At 52.6% G+C, this 12,819-nt stretch overlaps 1 protein-coding gene across 1 annotated transcript; it reads right to left on the bottom strand.

Moving 5' to 3' along the window:
- Positions 1-5,075: 5,075 nt before the first annotated feature.
- On the bottom strand, positions 5,076-10,482 carry DLX5 (distal-less homeobox 5). The gene is made up of 3 exons (XM_010972348.2): positions 9,924-10,482; positions 7,810-7,994; positions 5,076-6,773 (listed from the first exon to the last, which is right to left on the bottom strand). The coding sequence occupies exons 1-3, from the start codon at positions 10,276-10,278 to the stop codon at positions 6,444-6,446; spliced, it is 870 nt and encodes a 289-aa protein (XP_010970650.2). The 5' UTR covers positions 10,279-10,482; the 3' UTR covers positions 5,076-6,443.
- Positions 10,483-12,819: the final 2,337 nt, after the last annotated feature.

The raw sequence follows: 12,819 nt of genomic DNA, 5'->3' as shown, positions 1-12,819 counted from the left end.
GACCCTATTTTTGCACTGCAAATGGGTTGCTGAGTAGAAAATGTACGATTGTAATTTCACAGGGCACTCAATGAGTAATGGTATAGGAAGAGGAAAAATACAAAAGTGAAATGTGAACAGTAGCGATCAAATCAAACCCTGAAGGACAAAAGACTGTTTGATTCATATGGGAAAAGAAGAGTGGGAATTAAGAAAATAGCAAATCAGTGGTCTGAAGCATTACGTGTCCAAATCCTCAATATGTGTAGGACTGATGTGTTTGCAAGGGCTGCTACATCTGCTGCTGCCTGGAGTCTGAAATAATTTTTCTTTTTCTTTCTTTTTTTTAAAACCTGTCTTTTTTCCCCTTTTCTCTCCTAAAGCATTATCCTTGTTTTAAAGAAGTGCCCCTCCCCCAAGCAAAGAGCATTTGTCAGTTTCACCATTGTTTCCACCAAGGCGGCCTCAGAGTGTGCCTGTCATTTGTTTATGAACATTTTCTTAAATGAATTTGCAGTCCCTCTTGTCATCAGAGAAAAATGCCCCAGGTGTTGGTAAGTGTTCCTGAACTCCATCTCCTTCTCTTTCACAGTGAACAAGTTATTCGGAGTCCTAAAGGATATTAGCAGAAAATATATTAATTGCTGCTAATCAAATAAAGCTGGCCTGGAAGCTGTCCTTTCACTCGGCTTGGCTGGCTTTTGCCTTTAATCCTATCATTAACTTTTATTAATTAACACACCCCTTCTCATGTAAATCAGCCCAGTTGCCTATTTTGCTTCAAGTCACTGATGTACTTCTTTCTGTATTCCAGAAAGTCCAGTATTTTTGATAAAGGACTGTCCTTGCCTCAAGATATGGTTGTAAAATATCAAGGTCAGTCTCCTTAAACTGTGGAGGGACCAAAGAGAGAGGGAGTTGGAGAATTACAGCAAGAGAGTCTGAAGAGAGGCTGGAGCACTGTGCTGGTTCCAGCGTGAAAGCAAGCCCTGGGTTCCAGCTGCTGCCTCCTGGAGAATGAACCCCACCCAGGCTGAGACTTCTGGAGTCCAGTTCTGGTTCCTGGTAAGGACATCCTGGTCAGGGATTCCTAAACTTCTCTTGTATTCCCAGGAGCTCAATTTTTCCACCATGAGCACAGAGAACTTCCTGGGCATCTTTTCCAGCCCCTAGGACAGTGTGTGATGATTCTGCCCCCTCCCACTACCTCACAGACCCTGGAGCTGCCCAGCCAGGGCCACCCCGCAGGGTGGCAAGCAGGCTTCCTGGCTCCCATGAATTTAAGGGCAATAATGAAACGTCCCCTGTTTAGTGACCCTTGTTTATAGATGAAAGTTGAGTCCATATCCTGTCTCTTCCCCCCCCCCCGCCCTCTTCTCCCACCTTGCAAATGACAAGTGGCAGAATTAGTCCTTGTATGACAACAAGCTTCCAGTGACAGATTTCTATCTTCTCGGCTTTGCAAGGGGGGGGGGGGGATGCTTTAAAATAAAATATAGCTTGGGGACTGTTTACCGCCCTTCACCCCCTCCCAATTAAAAAAATTACACTGCACATGGTGGAGATTTGACAGAGAATCGTTACTGAAACTTGGAGGCTGTGTGTGTGTGTGTGTGTGTGTGTGTAGAATGGTGTGATGAAGTCATTTTTTTTTTCCTTCCTGCGGCGAAAGGTCGTAATGTGTGGTATTTCACGGTTTTATATAAATCTTGGTTTAGGATGTGGAACAGACTCAATAATACGTACTCTTTTGGCAAAGAGACTCCTTCGGATCCCCATAAATCAGAAGTAAATACAAAGTCCCAGCGAACAAAAGAGCAGAAACATTTAATTGCTGCAAAACAGGACTCTCTTCTCTTTTACAGAGAGATTCAGGTAAATTCCCTCGGTTCCTATCTTTACTGTTAGAACTCGACATATAAAACAGGTTATTACATTACAGCCGGCAACCCAGGATGATTGAAAGGGAAGCAACCCCCCCCCCCCCGCCTCTCCGCAGTAGATACAATGTGTGCTTTCTGTCCTGTACCACAGGGGAACCTAAGGCTTGTCAGATGCAAAAGAAAACGCGGGTGGGGCGGAGGTGGGGGTGGCGGACAGGACTGCGTAGAAAAATATTTAGCCAATCCCATATGTGCTACCACTATTCGGGCTGTTTTCGAGGCCCAGAGTTCGCTGTGACTCTGAAAAAAACAAGTACAGCGTGCAACACTCGCAGGCGACCTGAGAGCGCGAGCGGAGGGCGGGAGTAAGCCGCAGCGCCCCCTCCCCGATCTCCTGGGAGGCGGGAGCCTCCACCCAGCTGCTGTGGGAGGGGGTGCTTAAGGGTGGAGGAGAGGGGTGACCGCAGGCGGATCCGCCGGCGTGGCGCGCTTCCCAGAGGTGCTGGAGGGCGTCTGCCCTCAGGGCGGGTCTCCGAGGAGGGCTGGAGAGCTCAGGGTTGGCGAGATCCCAGCGGCCAGTGGGAGGCGCGCGATCCAAGGGGTTGCGGGATGGGGCGGGGAGGGGGTGGTGGCTGGGTATCCCTAAAGGTCCCTCACTTCGAATAAAAGGAAGCTCTAGGGGGCGGGAGAGGAGCAGGGGGCCGTGTTCCAGGAGGCATCCCTCGCGCGTCGGGCTGGGGAGCACAGGAGACTGAGTGGTGTCAAGGCCGGAGTAAGCCGTAGGGCTTGCTGGGAGGAGGCGAGCACCGCCTGGCCTTGGCGCGCTGTGGGCGACTCCCAGGACGCCGCGGCCAGGACGCCGCGAGCCGTGGGGCGTCCGGTGGGATCAAAGAAGCCAAAGGAGGCCAGCCGGCGCGTCTGGGATTGTGGGATAAGGGGCGGGAGAGAGAGGGCTGGCATGGGCGGGGAAATCCTGGCCTGGCCTGGCCTGTGCCTGTGTCATCAGGAGGGTGTGTGTGCGTGTGTTGGTGTGCAGGTCAACACGCTCCTGCCCGAGGCCGAGACCTGGGTGGATCCGAGTGTGGGTGGATGGGCTCCCGGATGGGTGCCCCAACGGGAGGGGGGAGAGAGAAAGGGAGATCAAGGGTAGCGAGGTCTGCGGGTTCCTCTGTGTGTGTGTCTCAGGCCCTGTGGCTCAGCCCTGGAGCCGCCTGGCACCCACAGGAATGCGGCTTCTCTCGGCTCCCCAGGCCGCCCCCTGTTCCACAAGGAGGTGGCCGCCAGGAAAAAGGGGGGAAAAAGGGCAGAAATCCGCCTGGCCCAATATGAGCCTCAAACAAAGGCCAATTTATCTGATCTTTTACTGGAGGGCCCAGGAGGCAGGCAGGGAACCAAAGAATCATACTAGCCCTGCTAGCTTGCCCCTAGCCTCCTGAGATTTGTGAAGAAGTCTTAAGGTGGGCATAGGGGCTTTGGGAGGGGGCGGTGAAGACGCCCACAGAAATGAAAATTAAATCCCGGGACGAGCTTGATATCTTGGGAGCACTAGACTGAGAGAAAGGCACGTGGGGACCGGAAGGAGCAGGCAGAGGTCAGGAGATTGGGGTCCGACAGCCCGGGGCTATGCTGTGGAGTGGTACACGTTTACATTAGGTATATAGGAATAAACAATGGAGAGAAGAAGGGAGGGTAGGAGGGAGGGCAAGCGAGAGGAACATCACATAGATATTTTTAGACTTTGCTGAGGATGTTATTTTTATATCCTTGGGCGCAGGACTCCAGGGAGTTAAATTCCCCCGGGAGAATCCCCGCGGTGCCAGGGAAAACCCGCTGTAGACTGGTTTGTCAGAATATTTTTGTCCATGGCTCCCGGACCAAGTTAAAAAAAAAAAAAAACCGCGTGCGAGAAGAGGCCATTGCGAGTGGAAGAAATTAGGTTAGCTCAGGGGAAGGAATCCTGAAACCCAGCCCGTCCGCGCGGCGTTATGCCTGCCCGCTTCTCACCGAGGCTCTGGTGTCCTTAACAAGAAGCAGTGTCAAGGCTGGGGCTGGCGGGGTGGTCATTAAAGAAGAGCTTCCCTCTTCTCTCCGAGAAGAGTCCGAACTCACCCTTCCCTTCGCTTGGTCGCGCCAGGTGATGGGGGTTGGTAGTGAAGGGATCCCCCTTTCAAAGACAGGAAAGGAGGAGGGGAGATGAGGGGGACCGCTGGAAAAATACCTGCCCTCTCCGTGTGTAGAAAGGTGAGAGTACGTTCCAAGCACATTCTTGCCACTCTCAGGCAACCAGTGGGTGCGCCTCCTCCAACCTTCCGGATCCCGCACCCCGGGGCGTCGAGGGGCGCCCGCGCAGAGGAAGCCGGCGCTAGAAAACCGCGAGCGCGGGGTTTCTCGAAGCCGGATTCGCCAGGTATAAAGCGCTGGCTTTTGGTGTTATAGAAACTCCCGAAATCCTTACACGCCGAGAATGAAAAGCAGGGAATGGATCCCTCTACCTCTTCCCCTCATCCTCCTATTCTCTGCCTGCGCAGAAGGCAAAGTGGGCTTCGTACGGCTTTTCCCAGGCAGCGCGTCGCCACACGGAGCTTCTTCCGAGAAAGGAAGGCTGGAGGGGAACCAAGATGGGGGGAAAGCTTCGCGAAGAGCCCACACTCTGGGGTGGGAGGGGAGGAGTGCTCCCTCCCCGGGACCAGGCAGGGTACCCCTAAAGACCCGACGGACCACTGAATGCACTCAAGGCCCTAGCCCTTCCAAACTGGCAGGCTAGAAAGGAGAGGCGAAGACAAGGAAGGAGATGGGGAGGAGAGCAAAGGAGAGAGAAAGAGCAGAGAGAACACACAGGTAAATTCCCCTCAGGGCACACAGCGTGCCTTTTCAGGTCTAGTCTCCCAACCCTGGAAGAACCTTCTCAGAAATCCTCAGATGACAGGATGTAATTTTTTAGGTCTAATCTCCACCACCCCCACCAAGACTCTTTTGTCAAATTTATTGCTGCTGACTTCCTAGCTGTAAAATATATCTCATGCATCTTGTAATTTCCAACAAACGATTTCCCTTGGTATCCCAAGGAAACAGTCAGGAGTACTAAAGGACAGTCAAACAGAAAACTACAGTTCAGGCCCCAGAGCACAGCCTTAGATCCAGGCTATAGCTTTGGTCACCCTGTTGATGTCTATATGCAGGAGTGCGACGAGAGGGACGGACAGAGGCCAGGGTTGCTGCAAGTCCTTTCTTTATGCCCCAAAGAAGGCTTCACAAGAGAAATCTCTGCAAACAGATTCTATTTCCCACCGTTTGGAACCTGCTTTGCCACTGTTTTACGTAAAAGCAGAGGCGAGGGAGCGCCTTCCGGAAAAAAAAAAAAAAAACAATAACAGAGTGGTAAAGAGGATGAAGGAAATAAATTTATGTTTGCAATATTATCTCACACGAAGTGAAATCAACACGGGGCCACAATGCTTTCCTTCCTTTCCTCTTCCCCACAATTTCTCCTAGCAGAACCAATGCTACCCCCCACCCCCATGCCCAGCTTGGCCTACTGATTTAGGTCCATCATTGTTCTCAAGTCCTGTGATCCTTTCCTCTGTGAAAGAGCTCAGATAAATTTATAATCATACATTAAGGAGTCCAAGTCACTACCATTTGCCATACTGCACATATTTCAGATTTTTAAAAAATGTAATAGAAGGGGAAATTTCTTTTTCTTCTTTTTTTCATTTTCTCATCTCTGGAAGCTCCCTTTGAAGGGAGTGTAATTTGTCTAATTGCTCTGGCAATACACAGAGGCCGATGGTGGTGGGGGTTAGTCTCCCCCATAATTGCTTTGAGCTTAGAATTCAGAGTGGTTATTGAGGGATTTCTGCTGCTTTCTTCCTCACACACATAGTGGGAGGGCTGTATTTAGATTCCAGCATTACTTTCTACCTGAAACAATTTGGGGTTAAACTTAAAATTATCCAAACGTTTTTGTGGTTAGGCCAAAAAACACCTAAATATATATTATATGGCAGTACTATAAACAGGCCACATATGTATATAGACATATAAAGTACAGCATCCAACATATACACATGTACAGTTCTGCAACTAAGGAGCCCCCAATTTCTGTTTTCCTTTTTGCCTTGTTGGATCTCTGCAGAGTTTGTCTTCCTTTAATTGCCTGCACAAAACGTCACTAGCCCATTATAAGGGGGGTGCAAATGGAGTATATTTTAGGAACATTTTGCTTTCATGGTCGAAATAATTTTATTTATCCAGAATATACAGTTTAATTCCTCTATCTACACTTATTTACACGGTTAAAATAATATTGAAAAAAAGTCTTTTGAAAAGTTGAGGTCATAGATTTCAAGGCACCATTGATAGTGTCCACAGTTGCGCAAAAAAAAGTTCGTCTGTAAAAAAAGGGGGGCGGGGTCCTTTGAAATGCAATAACTTACATGCAAAAAAAGCTTTACACATGAATCTTTTTTGTTTCCGTTTTCCAAACTTCCCCATATGAATTCTTTTTTTTTTCTTTAATAATTTTCTAAAACAGCAAAAACACAGTAGTCCCAAAAAAGAGAGAAAGAGAAAGCGGCCTGTCTAATAGAGTGTCCCGGAGGCCAGAGCCAGTGGGTGTTGTAAGGAGCCGGGCGGCGGCAGGTGGGAATTGATTGAGCTGGCCGCGCTCGGGTACCATGAAGCCGAGTTCTCCAGGTAGCTGGACGCGGGGGACTGGTTGGAGGTCGGAGGGTGGGCATGAGGGTGGTGGCTGAGCGAGCGGGACGAGCCCTGGGGCTCCCACACCGCCGGAGACTGCGGCGAGTTACACGCCATGGGGTCGCTGGAGCTGGGGCTGTGCTCCGGGGGCATCTCCCCGTTTTTCATGATCTTCTTGATCTTGGATCTTTTGTTCTGAAACCAGATTTTCACCTGGGTGGGGGAACAAAGGCACACGTTACCGGGACACTCACTGGTTGCCCGCGCCTCCCTCAGGGCGGCGACTAGAGGCACCACCGGACCCCAGGAGGCCGGGCCCTGGCGTCTCCCCGCAGCTCGCGGTCTACGGTCAAGGGGCTGGGCCAGAGGTAACTCCTGGGTCGCCAGCCCCAGAGGGCGCCCCGGCAGCTGTGAGGGCACGGCCCCAAAGCTTTTGTCTTTTGTTGGGGCTGGGGGAGGGGAGGAGGGCGCGAGTGTCCGCCGCGGTGGGCGCGCACACGTAGGCCTGCGCCAAGCGCACGCAACGCGGCGCCGCGAACGTCTCCAGAACAACCGCCCCAGCCACGCGCGCAAGGGGAGTGGGGCCGGCTACGCGCGAGCGAGCGTCGGGGGCAAGGAGCGGTCTCCCGGTCTTCCTCCCTACTACTTTCACTCCCTCCTCGGCTCCGAGAACGTTCTTTATTCTTCCACAGGCCCCAGCGGGGTTGGAGTGGGAGTGAAGGGAATGAGACAATCCAGGGCAGATTTCCCCGTACAACAGCGCCCCCACCTCGCGACCCTCAAGCTGCTGCGGCCTAAAGCTCCACAGGAGCCGGGCGTGACCCGTCAACTCTTCCGGCCCGAGGCGACGTTCCCGGCCTTCGCGGCCTGAGACCACCGCTTGGTCTCCAGGCCCAGCTCACCCCTAGAGGCTCTGCATTGTGCAGAGAACCAGACAGTTCCTCAAAACTGCGAGAGTGTCCTAGAAATAACCCTCCCCTTGTTTCCAACCTAGGAAACTGGTCCCTCGACCCCGGAGGCCGGAAGTGGGGAGGGGGAACTTCTTGGGATGAACGACGTCTCCATCCCGCCCCACCGTCGCACGTCGGCGACACCGGGCCTAACTCCTGGAGGGAAGGGCGTGGGGTCAGTGTCTATGAGTTTCTCCCAGCTGCTATAGAATCGGCTCCAGCCCGTCGGGACCGAACCGCGCGGCCCAGCCAGGCTTGCAGGCGAGGCGGGGCGGTGGCCCGGCTGCGGCGGGATTTACCTGTGTTTGCGTCAGTCCCAGTGAGGCGGCCAGCTCGGCGCGTTCGGGCAAGGCGAGGTACTGAGTCTTCTGAAACCTTCTCTGTAACGCGGCCAGCTGAAAGCTGGAATAAATAGTCCTGGGTTTACGAACTTTCTTTGGTTTGCCGTTCACCATCCTCACCTCGGGCTCGGCCACTTCTTTTTCTAAATAATCAAAATAGACCGGGTTAGAGCTTGTCGGAAGACGATGGCCCTTTTGCAGACCTCTCAAATACTGTCCTCAAGTTTCTTCCCAAGCAGCCTTCACTCTCTTTTCCCCATATCAACACCTTTGCTTCACGAGACTCAGAGAAGTAACCTCCCCCCAACCCCAAACAAATCATGGAAAAAGCAGGTAGCCTGATTAATTTCCTACTCTGTTCATTCAGGTTCTCCTGGGCTTGTGCAAAGCGCTTTGGACAGTACAGCTCCCTTCTTGGGATTTAGCCCTTGCAGCGGTTCCTGCTTCACTCGGACTCGTTTTCATCTCCACCCTTGTGCTCACCCACGTTCCTGGGGTGAGTCTGGAGAGCCCCTCCCGGGGATTCAAGGGGGAGGCCCCTGGGCCGTGACCCCCCTTATGTCAGCGTCTGTTAGGGAGCCCGCAGGAGTTAGGAGGCCAGACGCATGGGCAGGGAAGACGCTAGCCGAGGTCTCCAAAGTTCAAAGACCCACAAGCAAACTGTGCTCCTTCAATTCAGAAGCTAGCAGTCCGGGCCGCTGCAGACAGAAGGCCGATTATGTAGTCCCCATAATCTCCCTGCAGATCTGCGAGGGCACAGATGTGTCTGGTTTCTTTTACAAATAGACTTAATAAGTTCTTGGCCAAAAGAAAAAAATTTTTTCATTTATGCACGAAGTACAGAGATACTGAGAGGGACGAAAGCACCCCACACCCGGGGGCAATCTTTTAAAGTTTAGTAAGAGTCACAGATTGAAAAGGAATCCGTGGTGGGGTGTTTTCGTAGGAAAGGGGCGACAGGTCAGGACGACTTTACCAGAGTTATGAGTGTAGACAGGGGAAAAGACTCTTGGAATGCGTGTTTCACAAACGTGCCCTGGGGCCATAAGTCCCCTTTCCCAAAAGTACCACCTTATCAAAAGTGCCCATCTCTGGAATGGGCGGAGAACCTCTCCTTGGAGTGCGTGTGTGTGTGTGTGTGTGTGTGTGTGTGTGTGTGTGTGTGTGTGTGTGTGTGTGTGGCGAGCTCCTGGGAGAGGAAGGGTGGAGGATGAGGGCTGTGGTCTCAAGTCTACCAGACCAGGGAGTGCTAATATTAGCAGGATTATTAATGTGCTGGTGGGAAGAGATCAAACCTGACCAGCAAAACCTCTCCAAGGAGACCTCTTGCCTCTCTCTTACCGCCCAAGCTCACTAACCCTCTTAAAACTCTCCGACTAAGTTTAAAGGCAGACGAGAAAGGAGATGGGAAGGAGGAACAGATTTTAGGCACCTACGGAGAAAGAAAAAAAAATCGCCCCGATAACGTGACCCCTCAGCAACCCTCCTCCACTTTTAAATGGCTTTTTGTTTTTGGAACTGCCTTGAATAAACCGCAAGGCTCTCAGGCGCGCTCTTCCTCGGGCGGGCTACAGCTCCCCGGCCTCCGCCCCCGCCCGGCGCGCTCCGGGCACCAACGCGGCGCTGGCTCGCGGCTGCGCTCAGATAATCCCCACAGCCTTTGAGGCAGCCTTCTACTCCCACTCGTGTCAACCGAGCACGCTTACAGAAAATTACAACAAATAACCTTTCGTTTATTACTCAAACGCCATCCGAGCTGCTTGATTCTCTCCTCTCTCCGCCCCTTACCCCTTTTCAGCCTAGCTGGGAATCCAGAGACTGAGGGGTAGCCCCGAAGGTTCCGGAGAAGAGAGACGCTGGTGGTCCGAGCTACCAAGGCTTCTTCTACTAAGAATCCCTAAAATGCTGGCCCGGGAACCTCTCTTGGTTGCAGAGTCCAGGCCCCCAATCCCTTATGCCGGGTGCGCCCCCACGGCAGTGGATGGCGTGGCCCCGTATCTCCCACCCCACCTCGCCCCTCCGGAATCCTGGGTCTCCTGGAATCCGTTCCCTCCCCCCCCCCATCTCCCTACCTGGCTGGCTGGTGGCGCTGGGGACGCGGTTATAGGCGCCGCCGTACTGGTGGTAGGGGCTGGCGTAGCTGTAGTCGGCGTAAGCTTTGGCGGGGTAGCTGCCGGCGGAGCCGTTCACGCCATGGTACTGGTACTGGTAGGGGTTGAGCGCTTTGCCGTAGGAAGCCGAGGTAGGAGAACAGTAGCCGTGCGGGGCTCCCCCCGCGGGGCTGTAGTAGTCGGAATCGGTAGCCGACGACTCAGGCAAAGTTGGCGATTCCTGAGACGGATGGTGCATGGCTGCGGACGTCTGGAACGGGGCTTGGAAGTCGCCGGATCGGATGCTGGGGACCCTTCTGTCAAACACTCCTGTCATCGCTCACTGGCGGCGTCGGCTGTCCTTGCTGCTGTGCGGCGGCTGCTGCCGGAGTTGGCTGTGGGGCTGCTCTGGTCTAAGCAGACATGGCTGTGGGAGCGAGGGAGGAGGAAGAGGAGGAGGAGGAGGAGAGGAGGAGGAGGCGGCGGCAGCGGCGGCGGCGAGGAGGAGGCTGGGAGTCGTGGAGGCTCTGTCTCCGGCAGGCTGACTGCTGGCTGAGGCGCAGCACTGCCTTGGTTAAATCCTTAATTGCGCGCTTACGCACAGCGGGGTGGATCGGGTTCCATTGGCCAGGGCCTCGGGAGCAGCAGCAACACCCTAACTCGTCCAACTAGTTTTAGCACAACAAAGCATTGCTTAAAAAAGAGGGAGAAAAAATGGAGGAGGGGGGAGTGTGTGTGTTTGTGTGTGTGTGTGTGTGTGTGTGTGTGCGCGCGCGCGCGCGCGAGTTGTTGCTTGTTGAGGGAGGAGGGTCTCAGTCTGTTTTCAGTGACTATTAAAGACAACGCAGAACCCCCAACACCCAGCTCTGTACTGTCTGGAGACAATGTGTTACAGTCAGCAGCCTCAGAAGTGCACAGGTTTGGGGGATGAGGTAGAGGACCGTCTTTCCTTGCTCCTCACCTCCCCGCCCCTTGAGCTGCACCAGGGGCGAATTTGGAATTGAACACTAAAATTGAAATGGGGAATCAAAGCGGGGTGGGGAGCAGGGATGTGGGACAAAGGTGAGAAGAAACTGATGAGAACAGTATTTTTAGTGGGGTGCTGGGGACCAAGTTGTAATTTACGTGTGTTGAAAATTTGTGGTTTGGGGAAAGACGACAAATTTGCAGCAAACACTCCCTTTGCCTGGGATAGGTTATTTCTCAGACAAGGGCTAGATAAGGATGCTCAAGAATGCACACTTAATGGCAGGGAGAGTTCCTGCAACCCCAAATCCCTACAATGACTTTAAAAAAATCACTGTCTTAAGCACAAATAACTTAACAATTCCCAAATAGCTGGGCCCCAAGAGGAGTGGGCAGCTCCATGTTTTGTTCAATATTTCTAGTCTTTTGGGATGCCATTGGAATAGAGGGTCTGTAACTCTGTGTTCAGTGGCAAAGACTCCTAGTAAAGTAGATGGTCTCTGCATGACCTGTCATTCCTCAGAGACCTAATAGGAACCCCAAGAACACTGGGAAGTAGACAGAGACAAAAGCCCTTTTGGAAAGTTGGGAAGCCCTTAAATTTCCCTCTCCAGGCTCCATGGAGGTGGCACCCAGGGCTGGCTTTTCCATACCCCAGGTCCAGGTTCCTGTACCTTCAGTCCTTTTATTTCCTGCACTGAAAACATCTTTAGCTCATATGCAAAGCAAGAGAAGGCTCAGAAATCAAACCCTGGGTCCTCAGGATCCAGAGTTTGCTTTTCATGACGTGTCACACTTGCTCTAATGGTGATCTAGCTGGGAGTTTAGAAATTTAGCACCAGTCACTTTACCACTTCCCACTTCCACTCCCCCTCATATAGGCAACTCCAGGAGCTGGATCCTGATTTGGACCCTCCCAGCATCTTCTTTCAGAAGTTGGGAGACCAGGAACCTGGGAGCTCCATCTGACATCCAGAGTGGAACTGTCTGGCCTCTCATGACTGCTTCCTCTCTCCCCCCTACAACTGAAGAAGAAAACGTCTACTTTAGTGGTGTTTAGTCTTAGTTTAGTCTTACTTTGGCTGTGGAGCTACTTTGGCCCAAACAGACTGGCAGAGGAGCTGGGGGGCATGGGCGGGTCTGGAACTCCTAGGAAAGCAGCCACATATGCACCACTCCCTGCCTGAGCACCTTAAAACCACAGCTATTGTCGCACTGTTCATTGGGGGCAACTTCAGCGCAGGTGCGCACAGGGAGAAGATGGTGTGTGTCACTGGACCCCACAATGCCCCTCCCCTGACCCTGGACCCAGTATCCTGCTTGAGACCCCAGGCTGCCTTGGGCTTCTCTGAGTTAGATGCTCAGGTTAACAGAGCCTTGGCTGTCTGTCCATCCTCACCCCATGCTGTCCTTGTCAGCACAGCTGTTCATACCCTAGGTTCGGGCTGGGAAGCACCACAGGGTGTCAGGGAAACACTGCCAACCGCATCAGGCTTGCACTCCTGGCCTCTGCTTCGGAGAAGTTCTTGGCGCTCACTGAGTCACCTTACACACATCCTGTCATTTAATTACACAAATCGCTTCCCCAAAGCAATGGCAGGGATGGTTCAAAGTGCCTCCCGGCAAAACCAAGAGGAATCGGTGGCCTTACATAGTCCACCCCTTCCCGGCCCCAGTACTTTTTATTTATTGCAGATTTAAAAGTTATTACGTTGAGAGAAATAAGCACATTACACTTATGCTAAATAAAGTGTTCCTAGCAATGTCCTTCGACCTTGCTGAGAAGGCAGATTCCTAGCAGGATGGGATTGGAAGCTGCAGAATTTGTACAAAATTTAGAAGTTCAGGATACAGTCGACAACAGTGTTACAATGTTAAGTTAGTCTAGACCATGCTAAGTTTCACTTTTCCC

The sequence above is a fragment of the Camelus bactrianus genome, chromosome 7, assembly GCF_048773025.1.
Source record: "Camelus bactrianus isolate YW-2024 breed Bactrian camel chromosome 7, ASM4877302v1, whole genome shotgun sequence".
In the NCBI taxonomy this organism is placed as follows: domain Eukaryota; kingdom Metazoa; phylum Chordata; class Mammalia; order Artiodactyla; family Camelidae; genus Camelus; species Camelus bactrianus.
Note: the sequence above shows the minus strand (reverse complement) of the source record. Positions and strands in the feature narration are given on the sequence as shown.

What these genes read in the sequence shown, in the direction of transcription:
- DLX5 (XM_010972348.2), bottom strand. Translation starts at nt 10,278, where the DNA reads ATGACAGGAGTGTTTGACAGAAGGGTCCCCAGCATCCGATCCGGCGAC. An exon ending in CAGCGCCACCAGCCAGCCAG is followed by an intron (nt 7,995 to 9,923) that starts GTAGGGAGATGG and finishes TTGATTATTTAG; the next exon opens with AAAAAGAAGTGGCCGAGCCC. An exon ending in TGGGACTGACGCAAACACAG is followed by an intron (nt 6,774 to 7,809) that starts GTAAATCCCGCC and finishes TCCCCCACCCAG; the next exon opens with GTGAAAATCTGGTTTCAGAA.